Source organism: Oncorhynchus gorbuscha, linkage group LG01, assembly GCF_021184085.1.
Source record: "Oncorhynchus gorbuscha isolate QuinsamMale2020 ecotype Even-year linkage group LG01, OgorEven_v1.0, whole genome shotgun sequence".
In the NCBI taxonomy this organism is placed as follows: Eukaryota; Metazoa; Chordata; class Actinopteri; order Salmoniformes; family Salmonidae; genus Oncorhynchus; species Oncorhynchus gorbuscha.
The window spans coordinates 118,099,317-118,117,243 of NC_060173.1; the positions used below are offsets into that span (position 1 = coordinate 118,099,317).

General features: G+C 49.3%; 1 protein-coding gene across 5 annotated transcripts in view; it reads right to left on the reverse strand.

Moving 5' to 3' along the window:
- Nucleotides 1-17,927, reverse strand: part of mpp4a (MAGUK p55 scaffold protein 4a) — an 89,433-nt gene that overhangs the window by 53,261 nt on the left and 18,245 nt on the right. For 4 of the 5 annotated variants that reach the window (XM_046346560.1, XM_046346482.1, XM_046346292.1 and 1 more), the window contains exons 2-5: nt 12,122-12,243; nt 8,321-8,398; nt 7,703-7,786; nt 4,346-4,477 (exon numbers count right to left, since the gene is read on the reverse strand). In XM_046346560.1, the coding sequence (XP_046202516.1) occupies nt 4,346-4,477; nt 7,703-7,786; nt 8,321-8,398; nt 12,122-12,232 (405 nt within the window). In that variant the 5' untranslated portion in view covers nt 12,233-12,243. The remainder of the gene's footprint in view (nt 1-4,345; nt 4,478-7,702; nt 7,787-8,320; nt 8,399-12,121; nt 12,244-17,927) is intronic. The other variant, XM_046346651.1, reaches the window with a different exon arrangement.

Consider the following 17,927-nt stretch of genomic DNA (forward strand, 5'->3'; position numbering starts at 1 on the left):
TTCTGTGTGAATGGAGACGAGACATGTTTCTGGACACGATGACGATGGACGACGATGACGATGGACACGACGATGGACACGATGACGATGGACACGATGACGATGGACACGATGACGATGTACACGATGACGGTGGACACGATGATGGTGGACACGATGACGGTGGTCGACGATGGACACGATGACGATGGACACGATGACGGTGGACGACGATGGACACGATGACGATGGACACGATGACGATGGACACGATGACGGTGGACACGATGACGGTGGACACGATGATGATGGACACGATGACGATGGACACAATGACGATGGACGACGATGACGATGGACGACGATGACGATGGACGACGATGGACACGATGACGATGGACGACGATGACGATGGACGACGATGAAGATGGACGACGATGACGATGGACGACGATGACGATCAACAAAACTGTCAAGCTGACGGAGGTGATGATGGTGATGAAGGTGATGATGATGGTGATGATGATGGTGATGATGATGGTGATGGTGATGATGGAGGTGGTGGTGGTGATGATGGTGATGGTGATGATGGAGGTGGTGGTGGTGATGATGATGATGGAGGTGGTGGTGATGGAGGTGGTGGTGATGATGATGATGGAGGTGGTGGTGGTGATGATGATGGTGATGATGATGATGGAGGTGGTGGTGATGATGATGATGGAGGTGGTGGTGGTGATGATGATGATGATGATGATGATGATGATGATGGTGGTGGTGGTGGTGATGATGATGATGGAGGTGGTGGTGGTGATGATGATGATGATGATGATGGTGATGATGATGATGGTGGTGGTGGTGATGATGATGATGGAGGTGGTGGTGGTGATGGTGGTGATGATGATGATGATGATGGTGGTGGTGGTGGTGGTGGTATTGGTGTTGGTGGTATTGGTGGTGATGATGATGGTGGTGGTGGTGATGATGATGATGATGATGGTGATGATGATGGTGGTGGTGATGATGATGATGATGATGATGGTGGTGATGATGGTGGTGGTGATGATGATGATGATGGTGATGATGGTGGTGGTGATGATGATGATGGTGATCATGGTGGTGGTGATGATGATGGTGATGGTGATGATGGTGGTGATGATGGTGGTGGTGATGATGATGGTGATGGTGATGATGGTGGTGAAAGTTGAATCACATTTTTGAGAATGAAGAGATGCCAGAATGTGAGACAGAGGAAAACCAGTAACAAGGTTGAGACAAGATTAAAGGAGAGATAGTGAGTAAGGTTACACACTGCAATGATTGCATGTACCGCTGTACCTTTGACTGAGATCACAGGAGGTCAACCGTCCAAATACAGGAGACCGAGTTCAGTCTATTTACCTTTCACGGTTATGTTCGTTGTTGAAGACAGCAGAGCAGATGAAGGAGGAGAGGAGACCAGGATCCAGAGCGTTACTTCTTCTTCTTCTTCTTCTTACTGGAAAAGCATCCTGTGGTGTTCTGGTCCTCCTCTACTCCTGAACCTGAACCAGAGAACCCGTTGGAGAGATGGGCGTTACCAGGTCCCTGGAGAGGACCACTGATGGTCACCCTCCTCTTACCGCTGGCCTTCTGACCCGAGGAAGACTTCCTGGAACTTGGAGGTGAGAGGTGACTATCCATATAGGCTACGATGGAGGATGAGGAGGAGGAAGAAGAGGAGGAGGAGGAGGTGAAAAAGTGGCTAGGGGGAGGAGATGGGAAGAGTTTGATTTGAGGACGAAGAGGAGGTGGTGGAAGAGGAGAAGGAGAGGGAGGTGAAGGGAAGAGTATGGGTTGAGGAGGAGGAGGTGGTGGAGGAGAGGGAGGTGAACGGAAGAGTATGGGTTGAGGAGGAGGAGGTGGTGGAGGAGAGGGAGGTGAAGGGAAGAGTATGGGTCGAGGAGGAGGAGGTGGTGGAGGAGAGGGAGGTGAACGGAAGAGTATGGGTTGAGGAGGAGGAGGAATAGAAGAGGGAGGTGAACAGAAGAGTATGGGTTGAGGAGGAGGAAGAGAAGAGGGAGGTGAACGGAAGAGTATGGGTTGAGGAGGAGGAAGAGAAGAGGGAGGTGAACGGAAGAGTATGGATTGAGGAGGAGGAAGAGAAGAGGGAGGTGAACGGAAGAGTATGGGTTGAGGAGGAGGAAGAGAAGAGGGAGGTGAACGGAATAGTATGGGTTGAGGAGGAGGAGGTGGTGGAGGAGAGGGAGGTGAACGGAATAGTATGGGTTGAGGAGGAGGAGGAATAGAAGAGGGAGGTGAACGGAAGAGTATGGGTCGAGGAGGAGGAAGAGAAGAGGGAGGTGAACGGAAGAGTATGGGTTGAGGAGGAGGAAGAGAAGAGGGAGGTGAACGGAAGAGTATGGGTTGAGGAGGAGGAGGAAGAGAAGAGGGAGGTGAACGGAAGAATATGGGTTGAGGAGGAGGCGGCGGAGGTGTGTCGTGAGACTTGGACTCAATAACGAGTCCCTGCAGTTTATCGACCACCTCCACTAACAAGTTGAGAGCTAGAGCATTCTCATCCACACTCTCTGACATCAGCTGAGTGGCAGACACCATCTTCTGGCCCAGGTCACGGACATCAATGCTGCTGTTCTCCATGCTGCTGGCTACGGCCTGGACCGTACTCTTCAGCTCGTCCAAGCTGGGCTGCTCAGTCATATCCAGAGAGTGGTCCCCGCTACCTCCGTTCTGGGAGCCTAGCCAACTCCGACGCCTGGGCATGGGGCTAGAGGGAGCCGTCCGAGCCCGGGGGCCACCGCTACTACTACCAGGAGTTAGGATCTTACTGGGGTGGTCCCCCAAAGCGGAGTGATAGACAGGGGACTTAGTGACGGTCAGGCTGATGGTTGGGACAGGGCCTTTCCAGTGAGAGGGAGGGTAGGCATAGTCCCCCTTTCTTAGGTCGTAATTCCTGTTGTCTCCGTTCTGTTTGGTTTTATCTCCACAGGGGGACGAGGAAGACAGTCGTAGAGGTTAGAGGTCAGCGGAGAAGATGGAAGAGGAAGAAAGCAGAAACATTCATGATCATTAAGAAGAAGATCCAACCCAACAGAAAGAAGTAACAGAAACAGTGAGGACGAATCACACGTCTTTAAAAATACTTCCTGGAAAGGAAAGAAGAAGAAGCATTACAATACACTAACACGTATTGTAGTTGCTTCCTGTGTCCCCTCTGTCCTCCTACCATCTGTGTGCACAGGGCTGTAGACAGAGGGAGCAGAGTGGTTCAAGCCTCTCTCCCAGAGGTCTCCTGTCTGGCGACACAGCTTGCAGCTGCCTATGGAGTCATAGCGAGGAAGGAGTCGCGACCCGATGGACTCGAAGCGAGGGAGGGGCCGGGACTGACCAGGGAGCAGGGGGGCCAGCAGGTCAGCAGAGGTATAACTGTCTCTGTGCCCCCCTGACGCGGCTAAATGCTCCCCTGACCACGCTCTCCTCCCGTGGACCAGTCTCTCGAGGGTGATGCGCCGCAGGCTGTCCCAACGACTACGGATAAACCCTCCGCTGGCACTACCTCGTCCACCGTTCTTATAAGTAGAGACAGAGTCTGGGGTTACGTTAGGACTAGCACCCCAGTCAACAAGTTAACAGCCCCAGGGATGAGACCGAAGTCTTTAGGGGAGCTACGAGAGAGAAGCAGCCACAACAGGACATTACAGATTATAGCTTCTGTAATGTCCTCAGAGTGACTAACAGACTGTATATATAGAGATGACTGTTTTGCATGTTCATGATACATGATAACTTTAGCTACTTTGAGCCGTCATCAGTGACAGAGTTTATTGCCTTATCTCCCTTATCGTACCTCATTTACACACACTGTATATACATTTTTCTACTGTATTATTGACTATACGTTTGTTTACTCCATGTGTAACTCTGTGTTGTTGTTTCTGTCGCACTGCTTTGTTTTTATCTTGGCCAGGTCACAGTTGTAAATGAGAACTTGTTCTCAACTGGCCTACCTGGTTAAATAAAGGTGTCCTCAACTGGCCTACCTGGTTAAATAAAGGTGTTCTCAACTTGCCTACCTGGTTAAATAAAGGTGTTCTCAACTTGCTTACCTGGTTAAATAAAGGTGTTCTCAACTGGCCTACCTGGTTAAATAAAGGTGTTCTCAACTGGCCTACCTGGTTAAATAAAGGTGTTCTCAACTGGCCTACCTGGATAAATAAAGGTGTTCTCAACTGGCCTACCTGGTTAAATAAAGGTGTTCTCAACTAGCCTACCTGGTTAAATAAAGGTGATATAAATAAAATTAAATAAAAAACAGTAGTGTAATGTGTAACAGCATTGTGAGGTGTAGAGTTCTAGTAGATATATGTACCAGAGGCTGTTTGTTCTTGACCAGACAGACGATCCTCATGGCCTCCTCGTCTTCCGGCAGGTCCTCAGGGAGCGGAGGGAGAACTGGCTCATAGTCCGTCTGGGCCACCATGTCATGGGCTGAGAGGAGGGCCTGGGAGAGGAAGAACACGGGCAGTCAGCAAGTACGCCAACTAGTCAGTCAGTCAGTCAGTCAGTTAGCCAGTCAGTCAGCAAGTATGCCAACTAGTCAGTCAGTCAGTTAGCCAGTCAGTCAGTTAGCCAGTCAGTCAGCAAGTCAGCCAACCAGTCAGTCAGTCAGCCAGCAAGTACGCCAACTAGTCAGTCAGTCAGTCAGTTAGCCAGTCAGTCAGCCAACCAGTCAGTCAGCCAGCAAGTATGCCAACTAGTCAGTCAGTCAGTCAGTCAGTTAGCCAGTCAGTCAGTCAGCAAGTCAGCCAACCAGTCAGTCAGTCAGTTAGCCAGTCAGTCAGTTAGCCAGTCAGTCAGTTAGCCAGTCAGTCAGCAAGTCAGCCAACCAGTCAGTCAGTTAGCCAGTCAGTCAGTCAGCAAGTCAGCCAACCAGTCAGTCAGTCAGTTAGCCAGTCAGTCAGTTAGCCAGTCAGTCAGCAAGTCAGCCAACCAGTCAGTCAGTTAGCCAGTCAGTCAGTCAGCAAGTCAGCCAACCAGTCAGTCAGTCAGTTAGCCAGTCAGTCAACCAGTCAGTCAGTCAGCAAGTCAGCCAACCAGTCAGTCAGTCAGCCAGCAAGTACGCCAACTAGTCAGTCAGTCAGTTAGCCAGTCAGTCAGTTAGCCAGTCAGTCAGTAAGTCAGCCAACCAATCAGTCAGTCAGCCAGCAAGTACGCCAACTAGTCAGTCAGTCAGTCAGTCAGTTAGCCAGTCAGTCAGCCAACCAGTCAGTCAGCCAGCAAGTATGCCAACTAGTCAGTCAGTCAGTCAGTTAGCCAGTCAGTCAGTCAGTCAGCAAGTCAGCCAACCAGTCAGTCAGTCAGTTAGCCAGTCAGCCAGCAAGTACGCCAACTAGTCAGTCAGTCAGTTAGCCAGTCAGTCAGTTAGCCAGTCAGTCAGTAAGTCAGCCAACCAATCAGTCAGTCAGCCAGCAAGTACGCCAACTAGTCAGTCAGTCAGTCAGTCAGTTAGCCAGTCAGTCAGCCAACCAGTCAGTCAGCCAGCAAGTATGCCAACTAGTCAGTCAGTCAGTCAGTCAGTTAGCCAGTCAGTCAGTCAGTCAGCAAGTCAGCCAACCAGTCAGTCAGTCAGTTAGCCAGTCAGCCAGCAAGTACGCCAACTAGTCAGTCAGTCAGTTAGCCAGTCAGTCAGTTAGCCAGTCAGTCAGCAAGTCAGCCAACCAGTCAGTCAGTTAGCCAGTCAGCCAACAAGTACGCCAACTAGTCAATCAGTCAGTCAGTTAGCCAGTCAGTCAGCCAACCAGTCAGTCAGCCAGCAAGTATGCCAACTAGTCAGTCAGTCAGTTAGCCAGTCAGTCAGTTAGTCAGCAAGTCAGCCAACCAGTCAGTCAGTCAGTCAGTTAGCCAGTCAGTTAGCCAGTCAGTTAGCCAGTCAGCCAGCAAGTACGCCAACTAGTCAGTCAGTCAGTTAGCCAGTCAGTCAGTTAGCCAGTCAGTCAGCAAGTCAGCCAACCAGTCAGTCAGTTAGCCAGTCAGCCAGCAAGTACGCCAACTAGTCAGTCAGTCAGTCAGTTAGCCAGTCAGTCAGCAAGTCAGCCAACCAGTCAGTCATCCAGCAAGTAGGTCGATTAGTCAGTCAGTCAGTCAGTCAGTCAGTGAGTCAGTTAGCCAGTCAGTCAGTCAACCAGCTAGTCAGTCAGTTAGTCAGTTAGCCAGTCAGTCATCAAGTCAGCCAACCAGCTAGCCAGTCAGTCAGTCAGCCAACCAGTCAGTCAGTCAAGTCAGCCAACCAGCCAGTTAGTCAACCAGTCAGTCAGTCAGCAAGTCAGCCAACCAGCCAGTCGTCAGTCAGCAAGTCAACCAACCAGCCAGTCAGTCAGTTAGCCAGTCAGCCCAGCCAGCAAGTATGCCAACTAGTCAGTCAGTCAGTCAGTTAGCCAGTCAGTCAGTTAGCCAGTCAGTCAGCCAGCCAGTTAGCCAGTTAGTCAGTTAGCCAGTCAGCCAGCAAGTAGGCCGACTAGTCAGTCAGTCAGTTAGTCAGTTAGCCAGTCAGTCATCAAGTCAGCCAACCAGCTAGCCAGTCAGTCAGTCAGTCAGCCAACCAGTCAGTCAGCAAGTCAGCCAACCAGTTAGCCAGTCAGTCAGCCAACCAGTCAGTCAGTCAGCAAGTCAGCCAACCAGCCAGTTAGTCAGTTAGCCAACCAGTCAGTCAGCCAACCAGTCAGTCAGTCAGTCAGCAAGTCAGCCAACCAGCCAGTCAGCTAGCCAGTCAGCCAACCAGCCAGTTAGTCAGTCAGCCAACCAGTCAGTCAGCCAACCAGTCAGTCAGCAAGTCAGCCAACCAGACAGTCAGTCAGTCAGTGAGTCAGTTAGCCAGTAAGTCAGCGAGTCAGTGAGTCAGTCAGTCAGTGAGTCAGTTAGTCAGCCAGTCAGTCAGTCAGCAAGAGGAACACAGATCAACAGAGGGAGGTCCTATAGCCTCTTTCACAGTACTAAGCCAAGCTAAACTGAGCCGAGCCAAGTAGTACTTCACCCATCTAGAATAGTTTATTGAAAGGAAAATAATCAAGACAGCACGCTAACGTTCGGGTTAGCACGCTAGTGTTCGGGTTAGCACGCTAACGTTCGGGTTAGCACGCTAGTGTTCGGGTTAGCACGCTAACGTTCGGGTTAGCACGCTAACGTTCGGGTTAGCACGCTAACGTTCGGGTTAGCACGCTAGTGTTCGGGTTAGCACGCTAACGTTCGGGTTAGCACGCTAGTGTTCGGGTTAGCACGCTAACGTTCGGGTTAGCACGCTAGTGTTCGGGTTAGCACGCTAACGTTCGGGTTAGCACGCTAGTGTTCGGGTTAGCACGCTAACGTTCGGGTTAGCACGCTAACGTTCGGGTTAGCACGCTAGTGTTCGGGTTAGCACGCTAACGTTCGGGTTAGCACGCTAGTGTTCGGGTTAGCACGCTAACGTTCGGGTTAGCACGCTAGTGTTCGGGTTAGTACGCTAGTGTTCGGGTTAGCACGCTAACGTTCGGGTTAGCACGCTAGTGTTCGGGTTAGCACGCTAACGTTCGGGTTAGCACGCTAGTGTTCGGGTTAGCACGCTAGTGTTCGGGTTAGCACGCTAATGTTCGGGTTAGCGCGCTCGTGGGAGAAGGCCACAAGTAGTCTTATCTGTTCTGACAGTAAAAGCCCAACGGTCTGAATAAGGTGAATGAACGCTCCCACAGCTTACCTGTAGATGGGGGGACTTCAATAGACTATAGAGCTGTCTGGCCTCTGGGGACGGAGCTGGTACTGCTCTAATGTTGGACAGGATCTGTTAAACAGGCATACAAACAAACACAAGATCAATACCATTAGCTGTCATTCATGATGTTGTGGGCTGCACAGTTAGCCCAAGTCATCTAGTTCTCTGTCGGAGAGTGAGGGTACGTCCTAAATGCTACCCTACTCCCTATATAGTGCACTACTTTAGACCCTTTATGCCCTGGTAAAAATATAAGGAAAAGGGTGCCAATTCAGACACTCCCTAAGAGTCTAGTGCACTTTTTATTTTTTACCTTTATTTAACAAGGCAAGTCAGAGGGCAAATTCTTATTTTCAATGACGGCCTGGGAACAGTGGGTTAACAGCCTTGTTCAGGGGCAGAACGACAGATTCTTACCTTGTCAGCTCGGGATTTGATCTAGCAAACTTCCAGTTACTAGTCCAACGCTCTAACCACTAGGCTACCTGCCGAGGTACTGACCTCGTGAGAGAGACCAGAAGTATAGGGCAGGTAGTGACTGGGTGGACTGACCTCGTGAGAGAGACAAGAAGCATAGGACAGGTAGGGACTGGGTGGACTGACCTCGTGAGAGAGACCAGAAGCATAGGACAGGTAGGGACTGGGTGGAAGCCTTCTGAACTTTTGCAGACACTCGTAGATCTGTAGAGAGAACAGACATGTTCATTACACAGATTACACAGAGACAAAACAGACAGACAGGCACTGGGTATGACATTAAAGAGGGCGTAGTGACTATAAAACACCAAGATAACATTACAGAGGGCTAGCATAGCGACTACTGTAGAAAACACCAAGATAACATTACAGAGGTCTAGCGTAGCGACTACTGTAGAAAACACCAAGATAACATTACAGAGGGCTAGCGTAGCGACTACTGTAGAAAACACCAAGATAATATTACAGAGGGCTAGCGTAGCGACTACTGTAGAAAACACCAAGATAACATTACAGAGGGCTAGCGTAGCGACTACTGTAGAAAACACCAAGATAACATTACAGAGGTCTAGCATAGCGACTACTGTAGAAAACACCAAGATAACAAGGTAACATTACAGAGGGCAAACATAGCGACTACTGTAGAAAACACCAACATTACAGAGGGCTAACATAGTGACTACTGTAGAAAACACCAAGATAACAAGGTAACATTACAGAGGGCAAACATAGCGACTACTGTAGAAAACACCAACATTACAGAGGGCTAACATAGTGACTACTGTAGAAAACACCAAGATAACATTAAAGAGGGCTAGCGTAGCGACTACTGTAGAAACAGCCTACATTACAGACCAGCATTACAGAGGGCTAGCATAGTGACTACTGTAGAAAGCATCAACATTACAGAGGGATAGCGTAGCGACTACTGTAGAAAACACCAAGATAACATTACAGAGGGCTAGCATAGCGACTACTGTAGAAAACACCAATGTTAGAGGGCTAGCATAGTGACTACTGTAGAAAACACCAACATTAGAGGGCTAGCATAGTGACTACTGTAGAAAACACCAACATTACAGGGAGCTAGCATAGCGACTACTGTAGAAAACACCAAGATAACATTACAGAGGGCTAGCGTAGCGACTACTGTAGAAAACACCAAGATAACATTACAGAGGGCTAGCGTAGCGACTACTGTAGAAAACACCAATATAAAATTAAAGAGGGCTAACAGTGACTACTGTATAAAACACCAAGATAACATTACAGAGGGCTAGCATAGTGACTACTGTAGAAAACACCAAGATAACATTACAGAGGGCTAGCGTAGCGACTACTGTAGAAAACACCAAGATAACAAGGTAACATTACAGAGGGCAAACATAGCGACTACTGTAGAAAACACCAACATTACAGAGGGCTAACATAGTGACTACTGTAGAAAACACCAAGATAACATTAAAGAGGGCTAGCGTAGCGACTACTGTAGAAACAGCCTACATTACAGACCAGCATTACAGAGGGCTAGCATAGTGACTACTGTAGAAAGCACCAACATTACAGAGGGCTAGCGTAGCGACTACTGTAGAAAACACCAAGATAACATTACAGAGGGCTAGCATAGCGACTACTGTAGAAAACACCAATGTTAGAGGGCTAGCATAGTGACTACTGTAGAAAACACCAACATTAGAGGGCTAGCATAGTGACTACTGTAGAAAATACCAAGATAACATTACAGAGGGCTAGCATAGTGACTACTGTAGAAAACACCAACATTACAGGGAGCTAGCATAGCGACTACTGTAGAAAACACCAAGATAACATTACAGAGGGCTAGCGTAGCGACTACTGTAGAAAACACCAAGATAACATTACAGAGGGCTAGCGTAGCGACTACTGTAGAAAACACCAATATAAAATTAAAGAGGGCTAACAGTGACTACTGTATAAAACACCAAGATAACATTACAGAGGGCTAGCATAGTGACTACTGTAGAAAACACCAAGATAACATTACAGAGGGCTAGCGTAGCGACTACTGTAGAAAACACCAAGATAACAAGGTAACATTACAGAGGGCAAACATAGCGACTACTGTAGAAAACACCAACATTACAGAGGGCTAACATAGTGACTACTGTAGAAAACACCAAGATAACATTAAAGAGGGCTAGCGTAGCGACTACTGTAGAAACAGCCTACATTACAGACCAGCATTACAGAGGGCTAGCATAGTGACTACTGTAGAAAGCACCAACATTACAGAGGGCTAGCGTAGCGACTACTGTAGAAAACACCAAGATAACATTACAGAGGGCTAGCATAGCGACTACTGTAGAAAACACCAATGTTAGAGGGCTAGCATAGTGACTACTGTAGAAAACACCAACATTAGAGGGCTAGCATAGTGACTACTGTAGAAAATACCAAGATAACATTACAGAGGGCTAGCATAGTGACTACTGTAGAAAACACCAACATTACTGGGAGCTAGCATAGCGACTACTGTAGAAAACACCAAGATAACATTACAGAGGGCTAGCGTAGCGACTACTGTAGAAAACACCAATATAAAATTAAAGAGGGCTAACAGTGACTACTGTATAAAACACCAAGATAACATTACAGAGGGCTAGCGTAGCGACTACTGTAGAAAACACCAAGATAACATTACAGAGGGCTAGCGTAGCGACTACTGTAGAAAACACCAAGATAACATTACAGAGGGCTAGCGTAGCGACTACTGTAGAAAACACCAAGATAACAAGGTAACATTACAGAGGTCTAGCATAGTGACTATAAAACACCAAGATAACATTACAGAGGGCTAGCGTAGCGACTACTGTAGAAAACACCAAGATAACATTACAGAGGTCTAGCGTAGCGACTACTGTAGAAAACACCAAGATAACATTACAGAGGGCTAGCGTAGTGACTACTGTAGAAAACACCAAGATAACATTACAGAGGGCTAGCGTAGTGACTACTGTAGAAAACACCAAGATAACATTACAGAGGGCTAGCATAGTGACTACTGTAGAAAACACCAACATTACAGAGGGCTAGCGTAGCGACTAAGATAACAAGGTAACATTACAGAGGGCTAGCGTAGCGACCAAGATAACAAGGTAACATTACAGAGGGCTAGCGTAGCGACTAAGATAACAAGGTAACATTGCAGAGGGCTAGCGTAGCGACTAAGATAACAAGGTAACATTACAGAGGGCTAGCGTAGCGACTAAGATAACAAGCATTAGATACATATAATTCATGTACCATGTCACTATCATGCATGTCTGTATGTATGGATTAAAAAGGTATGGATTAAAATGTATGGATTAAAAAGGTATGGATTAAAAGGTATGGATTAAAAGGTATGGATTAAAAGGTATGGATTAAAAAGGTATGGATTAAAGGGTATGGATTAAAGGGTATGGATTAAAAAGGTATGGATTAAAGGGTATGGATTAAAAAGGTATGGATTAAAGGGTATGGATTAAAGGGTATGGATTAAAGGGTATGGATTAAAAGGTATGGACTAAAGGGTATGGATTAAAAGGTATGGATTAAAAGGTATGGATTAAAAGGTATTGATTAAAAAGTATTGATTAAAAGGTATTGATTAAAGGGTATGGATTAAAAGGTTTGGATTAAAAGCTATTGATTAAAAAGTATTGATTAAAAGGTATGGATTAAAAAGGTATGGATTAAAAGAAGCTAACTAACACTTATAGCTGTCATTATGGTAGTATTATATACAGGTAATATCAAGATGTATGGCCAAAATCTGGGTGATGTATGGTTTGGCTCATAAAGGGGTTGGATTAATGGTCAGATTTCAGACCCTGTATAAAAAACAAATACGAATAAATATGACAGTCTTTTAGCAGAGACTGTATAAAAAAAATAAAGATTTGAGACCTTGAGTAGAGACTGTAGCCAGGGGGCGCTGAGAAGGCTGTAGAGGACTTCAGACCCACTGATGTCACTGTGGATAGCCAGCCTCACCTCCTCTGCCACACTGGACAGCATCTCTGTCAGACCTGGGTGGGGGGGGGGCAGGGGGAGAGATTGAGATAAAGACATACAGCAGAGACAGAGACAAGGACCTGGACAGAGACAGGCACATAGTTAACCAGAAGAAGAGGCCGGGACAGGGAACGGAACAGAGACCTGAACAGAGATAGAGACACAGACAGGCAGAAGGAGAGACAGGCAGAAGGAGAGACAGACAGGCAGAAGGAGAGACAGACAGGCAGAAGAAGAGAGACAGACAGGCAGAAGGAGAGACAGACAGGCAGAAGGAGAGACAGGCAGAAGGAGAGACAGACAGGCAGAAGGAGAGACAGGCAGAAGGAGAGACAGACAGGCAGAAGAAGAGAGACAGGCAGAAGGAGAGACAGGGACAGACACCTAAACAGAGACGGGCAGAAAAAGAGACGGGAGACAGAGACAGTCAGAAGAAGAGACAGAGACAGGGACCGGGGACAGAGACAGGCAGAAGAAGAGACAGGGACAGACACCTAAACAGAGACAGTCAGAAGAAGAGACAGGGACAGTCAGAAGAAGAGACAAAGACAGGCAGGGATAAGGTCAGAGAAAGCGATAGGCAGAAGAAGAGACAAGGGCAGGAAGAGAGACATGGAGAGGCAGGGATAGAGACAGGCAGAGACAGGGACGGGCAGGGACAGGGACCGGAACAGGAGCAGGGACAGAGACAGGGACAGGAAGCGGCAAAGGACACACAGAGACAGAGAGAGAGAAGCAGATACAATAGAGCACACAGAAGGGGGTGGTGTAATCTAGTGAGATAAAGACACAGGGGAGACAGAGACACTGGAGATAAAGACACCGGGGAGACAGAGAGACTGGAGATAAAGACACCGGGGAGACAGTAGAGATAAAGACACAGGGGAGACAGTAGAGATAAAGACACAGGGGAGACAGAGACACTGGAGATAAAGACACCGGGGAGACAGAGACAGTAGAGATAAAGACACCGGGGAGACAGTAGAGATAAAGACACAGGGGAGACAGTAGAGATAAAGACACAGGGGAGACAGAGACACTGGAGATAAAGACACAGGGGAGACAGTAGAGATAAAGACACAGGGGAGACAGTAGAGATAAAGACACAGGGGAAACGGAGAGACTGGAGATAAAGACACCGGGGAGACAGTAGAGATAAAGACACAGGGGAGACAGTAGAGATAAAGACACAGGGGAGACAGAGACACTGGAGATAAAGACACCGGGGAGACAGAGACAGTAGAGATAAAGACACCGGGGAGACAGTAGAGATAAAGACACAGGGGAGACAGTAGAGATAAAGACACAGGGGAGACAGTAGAGATAAAGACACCGGGGAGACAGAGAGACTGGAGATAAAGACACCGGGGAGATGGAGATAAAGACACAGGGGAGACAGTAGAGATAAAGACACAGGGGAGACGGAGAGACTGGAGATAAAGACACCGGGGAGACAGTAGAGATAAAGACACAGGGGAGACAGAGACAGTAGAAATAAAGACAGGGGAGACGGAGGCACTGGAGATAAAGACACAGGGGAGACAGAGACAGTAGAGATAAAGACACAGGGGAGACGGAGACACTGGAGATAAAGACACCGGGGAGACAGAGACAGTAGAGATAAAGACACAGGGGAGACAGTAGAGATAAAGACACAGGGGAGACAGTAGAGATAAAGACACCGGGGAGACAGTAGAGATAAAGACACAGGGGAGACGGAGACACTGGAGATAAAGACACAGGGGAGACAGTAGAGATAAAGACACAGGGGAGACAGTAGAGATAAAGACACAGTGGAGACAGTAGAGATAAAGACACAGGGGAGACAGTAGAGATAAAGACACAGGGGAGACAGTAGAGATAAAGACACAGGGGAGACAGTAGAGATAAAGACACACTGGAGACAGAGACAATAGAGATAAAGACACAGGGGAGACAGAGACAATAGAGATAAAGACACAGGGGAGACAGAGACAATAGAGATAAAGACACAGGGGAGACAGAGACAATAGAGATAAAGACACAGGGGAGACAGAGACAATAGAGATAGCGAAAATAGATATGTAAAAAAACTGTAATTGAACCCTGACTTTGGCAGTACTGCCATTAGCCCATTGAATATCAGCTTCATACATGGAAAAGCGTGTTTGTGAGTCTCTTCCTCTTTTCTTTTTCTATGGTATTATGACGGTCCGCAAACATTCGGTAGAGGTATATGCTGCCACCTACTGTGTGGCCTGTATCCTACTGTTCTGGAGTGTCAATTCATAACACTGTGACACAAAGGGGAGGTGAAAACGAAGAAAAGTGGCCCTTCCAGTAACCCTGCACCCATTAAAACCTCACTACCAACTAACCCCGCACCCATTAAAACCTCACTACCAACTAACCCTGCACCCATTAAAACCTCACTACCAACAAACCCCGCACCCATTAAAACCTCACTACCAACTAACCCTGCACCCATTAAAACCTCACTACCAACTAACCCTGCACCCATTAAAACCTCACTACCAACTAACCCTGCACCCATTAAAACCTCACGACTATACCAACTAACGCTACACCCATTAAAACCTCACTACCAACTAACCCTGCACCCATTAAAACCTCACTACCAACTAACCCTGCACCCATTAAAACCTCACTACTATACCAACTAACCCAACACCCATTAAAACCTCACTACCAACTAAACCTGCACCCATTAAAATCTCACTACCAACTAACCCTGTACCCATTAAAACCTCACTACTATGCCAACTAACACCTGGCTGGATCACTAGACAGACACCTGGCTGGGGCTCTAGAGAGACAGCTGGCTGGGGCACTAGAGAGACACTTGGCTGGGGCACTAGAGAGACACCTGGCTGGGTCACTAGAGACACACCTGGCTGGGTCACTAGACAGACACCTGGCTGGGTCACTAGAGACACACCTGGCTGGGTCACTAGACATACACCTGGCTGGGTCACTAGAGACACACCTGGCTGGGTCACTAGACAGACACCTGCCTGGGTCACTAGAGACACACCTGGCTGGGTCACAAGAGAGACACCTGGCTGGGTCACTAGACAGACACCTGGCTGGGTCACTAGAGAGACACCTGGCTGGGTCACTAGACAGACACCTGGCTGGGTCACTAGAGAGACACCTGGCTGGGTCACTAGACACACACCTGGCTGGGTCACTAGAGAGACACCTGGCTGGGTCACTAGAGAGACACCTGGCTGGGTCACTAGAGACACACCTGTCTGGGTCACTAGACAGACACCTGGCTGGGTCACTAGAGAGACACCTGGCTGGGTCACTAGACAGACACCTGGCTGGGTCACTAGACAGACACCTGGCTGGGTCACTAAACAGACACATGGCTGGGTCACTAGAGAGACACCTGGCTGGGTCACTAGAGACACACCTGGCTGGGTCACTAGACAGACACCTGGCTGGGTCACTAGAGACACACCTGGCTGGGTCACTAGAGACACACCTGGCTGGGTCACTAGAGACACACCTGGCTGGGTCACTAGAGACACACCTGGCTGGGTCACTAGACAGACACCTGGCTGGGTCACTAAAGACACACCTGGCTGGGTCACTAGACAGACACCTGGCTGGGTCACTAGAGACACACGAGGCTGGGTCACTAGAGACACACCTGGCTGGGTCACTAGACAGACACCTGGCTGGGTCACTAGAGAAACACCTGGCTGGGTCACTAGAGACACACCTGGCTGGGTCACTAGAGACACACCTGGCTGGATCACTAGACAGACACCTGGCTGGGTCACTAGACAGACACCTGGCTGGGTCACTAGAGACACACCTGGCTGGGTCACTAGACAGACACCTGGCTGGGTCACTAGACAGACACCTGGCTGGGTCACTAGACAGACAACTGGCTGGGTCACTAGAGACACACCTGGCTGGGTCACTAGAGACACACCTGGCTGGGTCACTAGAGACACACCTGGCTGGGTCACTAGAGACACACCTGGCTGGGTCACTAGAGACACACCTGGCTGGGTCACTAGACACACACCTGGCTGGGTCACTAGTCACAGACACCTGGCTGGGTCACTAGAGACACACCTGGCTGGGTCACTAGAGACACACCTGGCTGGGTCACTAGACAGACACCTGGCTGGGTCACTAGAGAAACACCTGGCTGGGTCACTAGAGACACACCTGGCTGGGTCACTAGAGACACACCTGGCTGGGTCACTAGACAGACACCTGGCTGGGTCACTAGACAGACACCTGGCTGGGTCACTAGAGACACACCTGGCTGGGTCACTAGACAGACACCTGGCTGGGTCACTAGAGAGACACCTGGCTGGGTCACAGACACCTGGCTGGGTCACTAGACAGACACCTGGCTGGGTCACTAGACAGACACCTGGCTGGGTCACTAGAGAGACACCTGGCTGGGTCACTAGACAGACACCTGGCTGGGTCACTAGAGAGACACCTGGCTGGGTCACTAGACACACACCTGGCTGGGTCACTAGAGAGACACCTGGCTGGGTCACTAGAGAGACACCTGGCTGGGTCACTAGAGACACACCTGGCTGGGTCACTAGACAGACACCTGGCTGGGTCACTAGAGAGACACCTGGCTGGGTCACTAGAGAGACACCTGGCTGGGTCACTAGACAGACACCTGGCTGGGTCACTAGAGAGACACCTGGCTGGGTCACTAGACAGACACCTGGCTGGGTCACTAGACAGACACCTGGCTGGGTCACAGACACATGGCTGGGTCAAGAGACACACCTGGCTGGGTCACTAGAGAGACACCTGGCTGGGTCACTAGAGACACACCTGGCTGGGTCACTAGACAGACACCTGGCTGGGTCACTAGAGACACACCTGGCTGGGTCACTAGAGACACACCTGGCTGGGTCACTAGAGACACACCTGGCTGGGTCACTAGACAGACACCTGGCTGGGTCACTAGAGACACACCTGGCTGGGTCACTAGACAGACACCTGGCTGGGTCACTAGAGACACACCTGGCTGGGTCACCTGGCTAGAGACACACCTGGCTGGGTCACTAGACAGACACCTGGCTGGGTCACTAGAGACACCTGGCTGGGTCACTGAGACACACCTGGGGTCACTAGAGACACACCTGGCTGGGTCACTAGAGACACACCTGGCTGGGTCACTAGACAGACACCTGGCTGGGTCACTAGACAGACACCTGGCTGGGTCACTAGAGACACACCTGGCTGGGTCACTAGACAGACACCTGGCTGGGTCACTAGACAGACACCTGGCTGGGTCACTAGACAGACAACTGGCTGGGTCACTAGAGACACACCTGGCTGGGTCACTAGAGACACACCTGGCTGGGTCACTAGAGACACACCTGGCTGGGTCACTAGACAGACACCTGGCTGGGTCACTAGAGACACACCTGGCTGGGTCACTAGACAGACACCTGGCTGGGTCACTAGAGACACACCTGGCTGGGTCACTAGAGACACACCTGGCTGGGGCACTAGACAGACACCTGGCTGGGTCACTAGAGAGACACCTGGCTTGGTCACTAGACAGACACCTGGCTGGGTCACTAGACAGACACCTGGCTGGGTCACTAGACAGACACCTGGCTGGGTCACTAGAGAGACACCTGGCTGGGTCACTAGACAGACACCTGGCTGGGGCACTAGAGAGACACCTGGCTTGGTC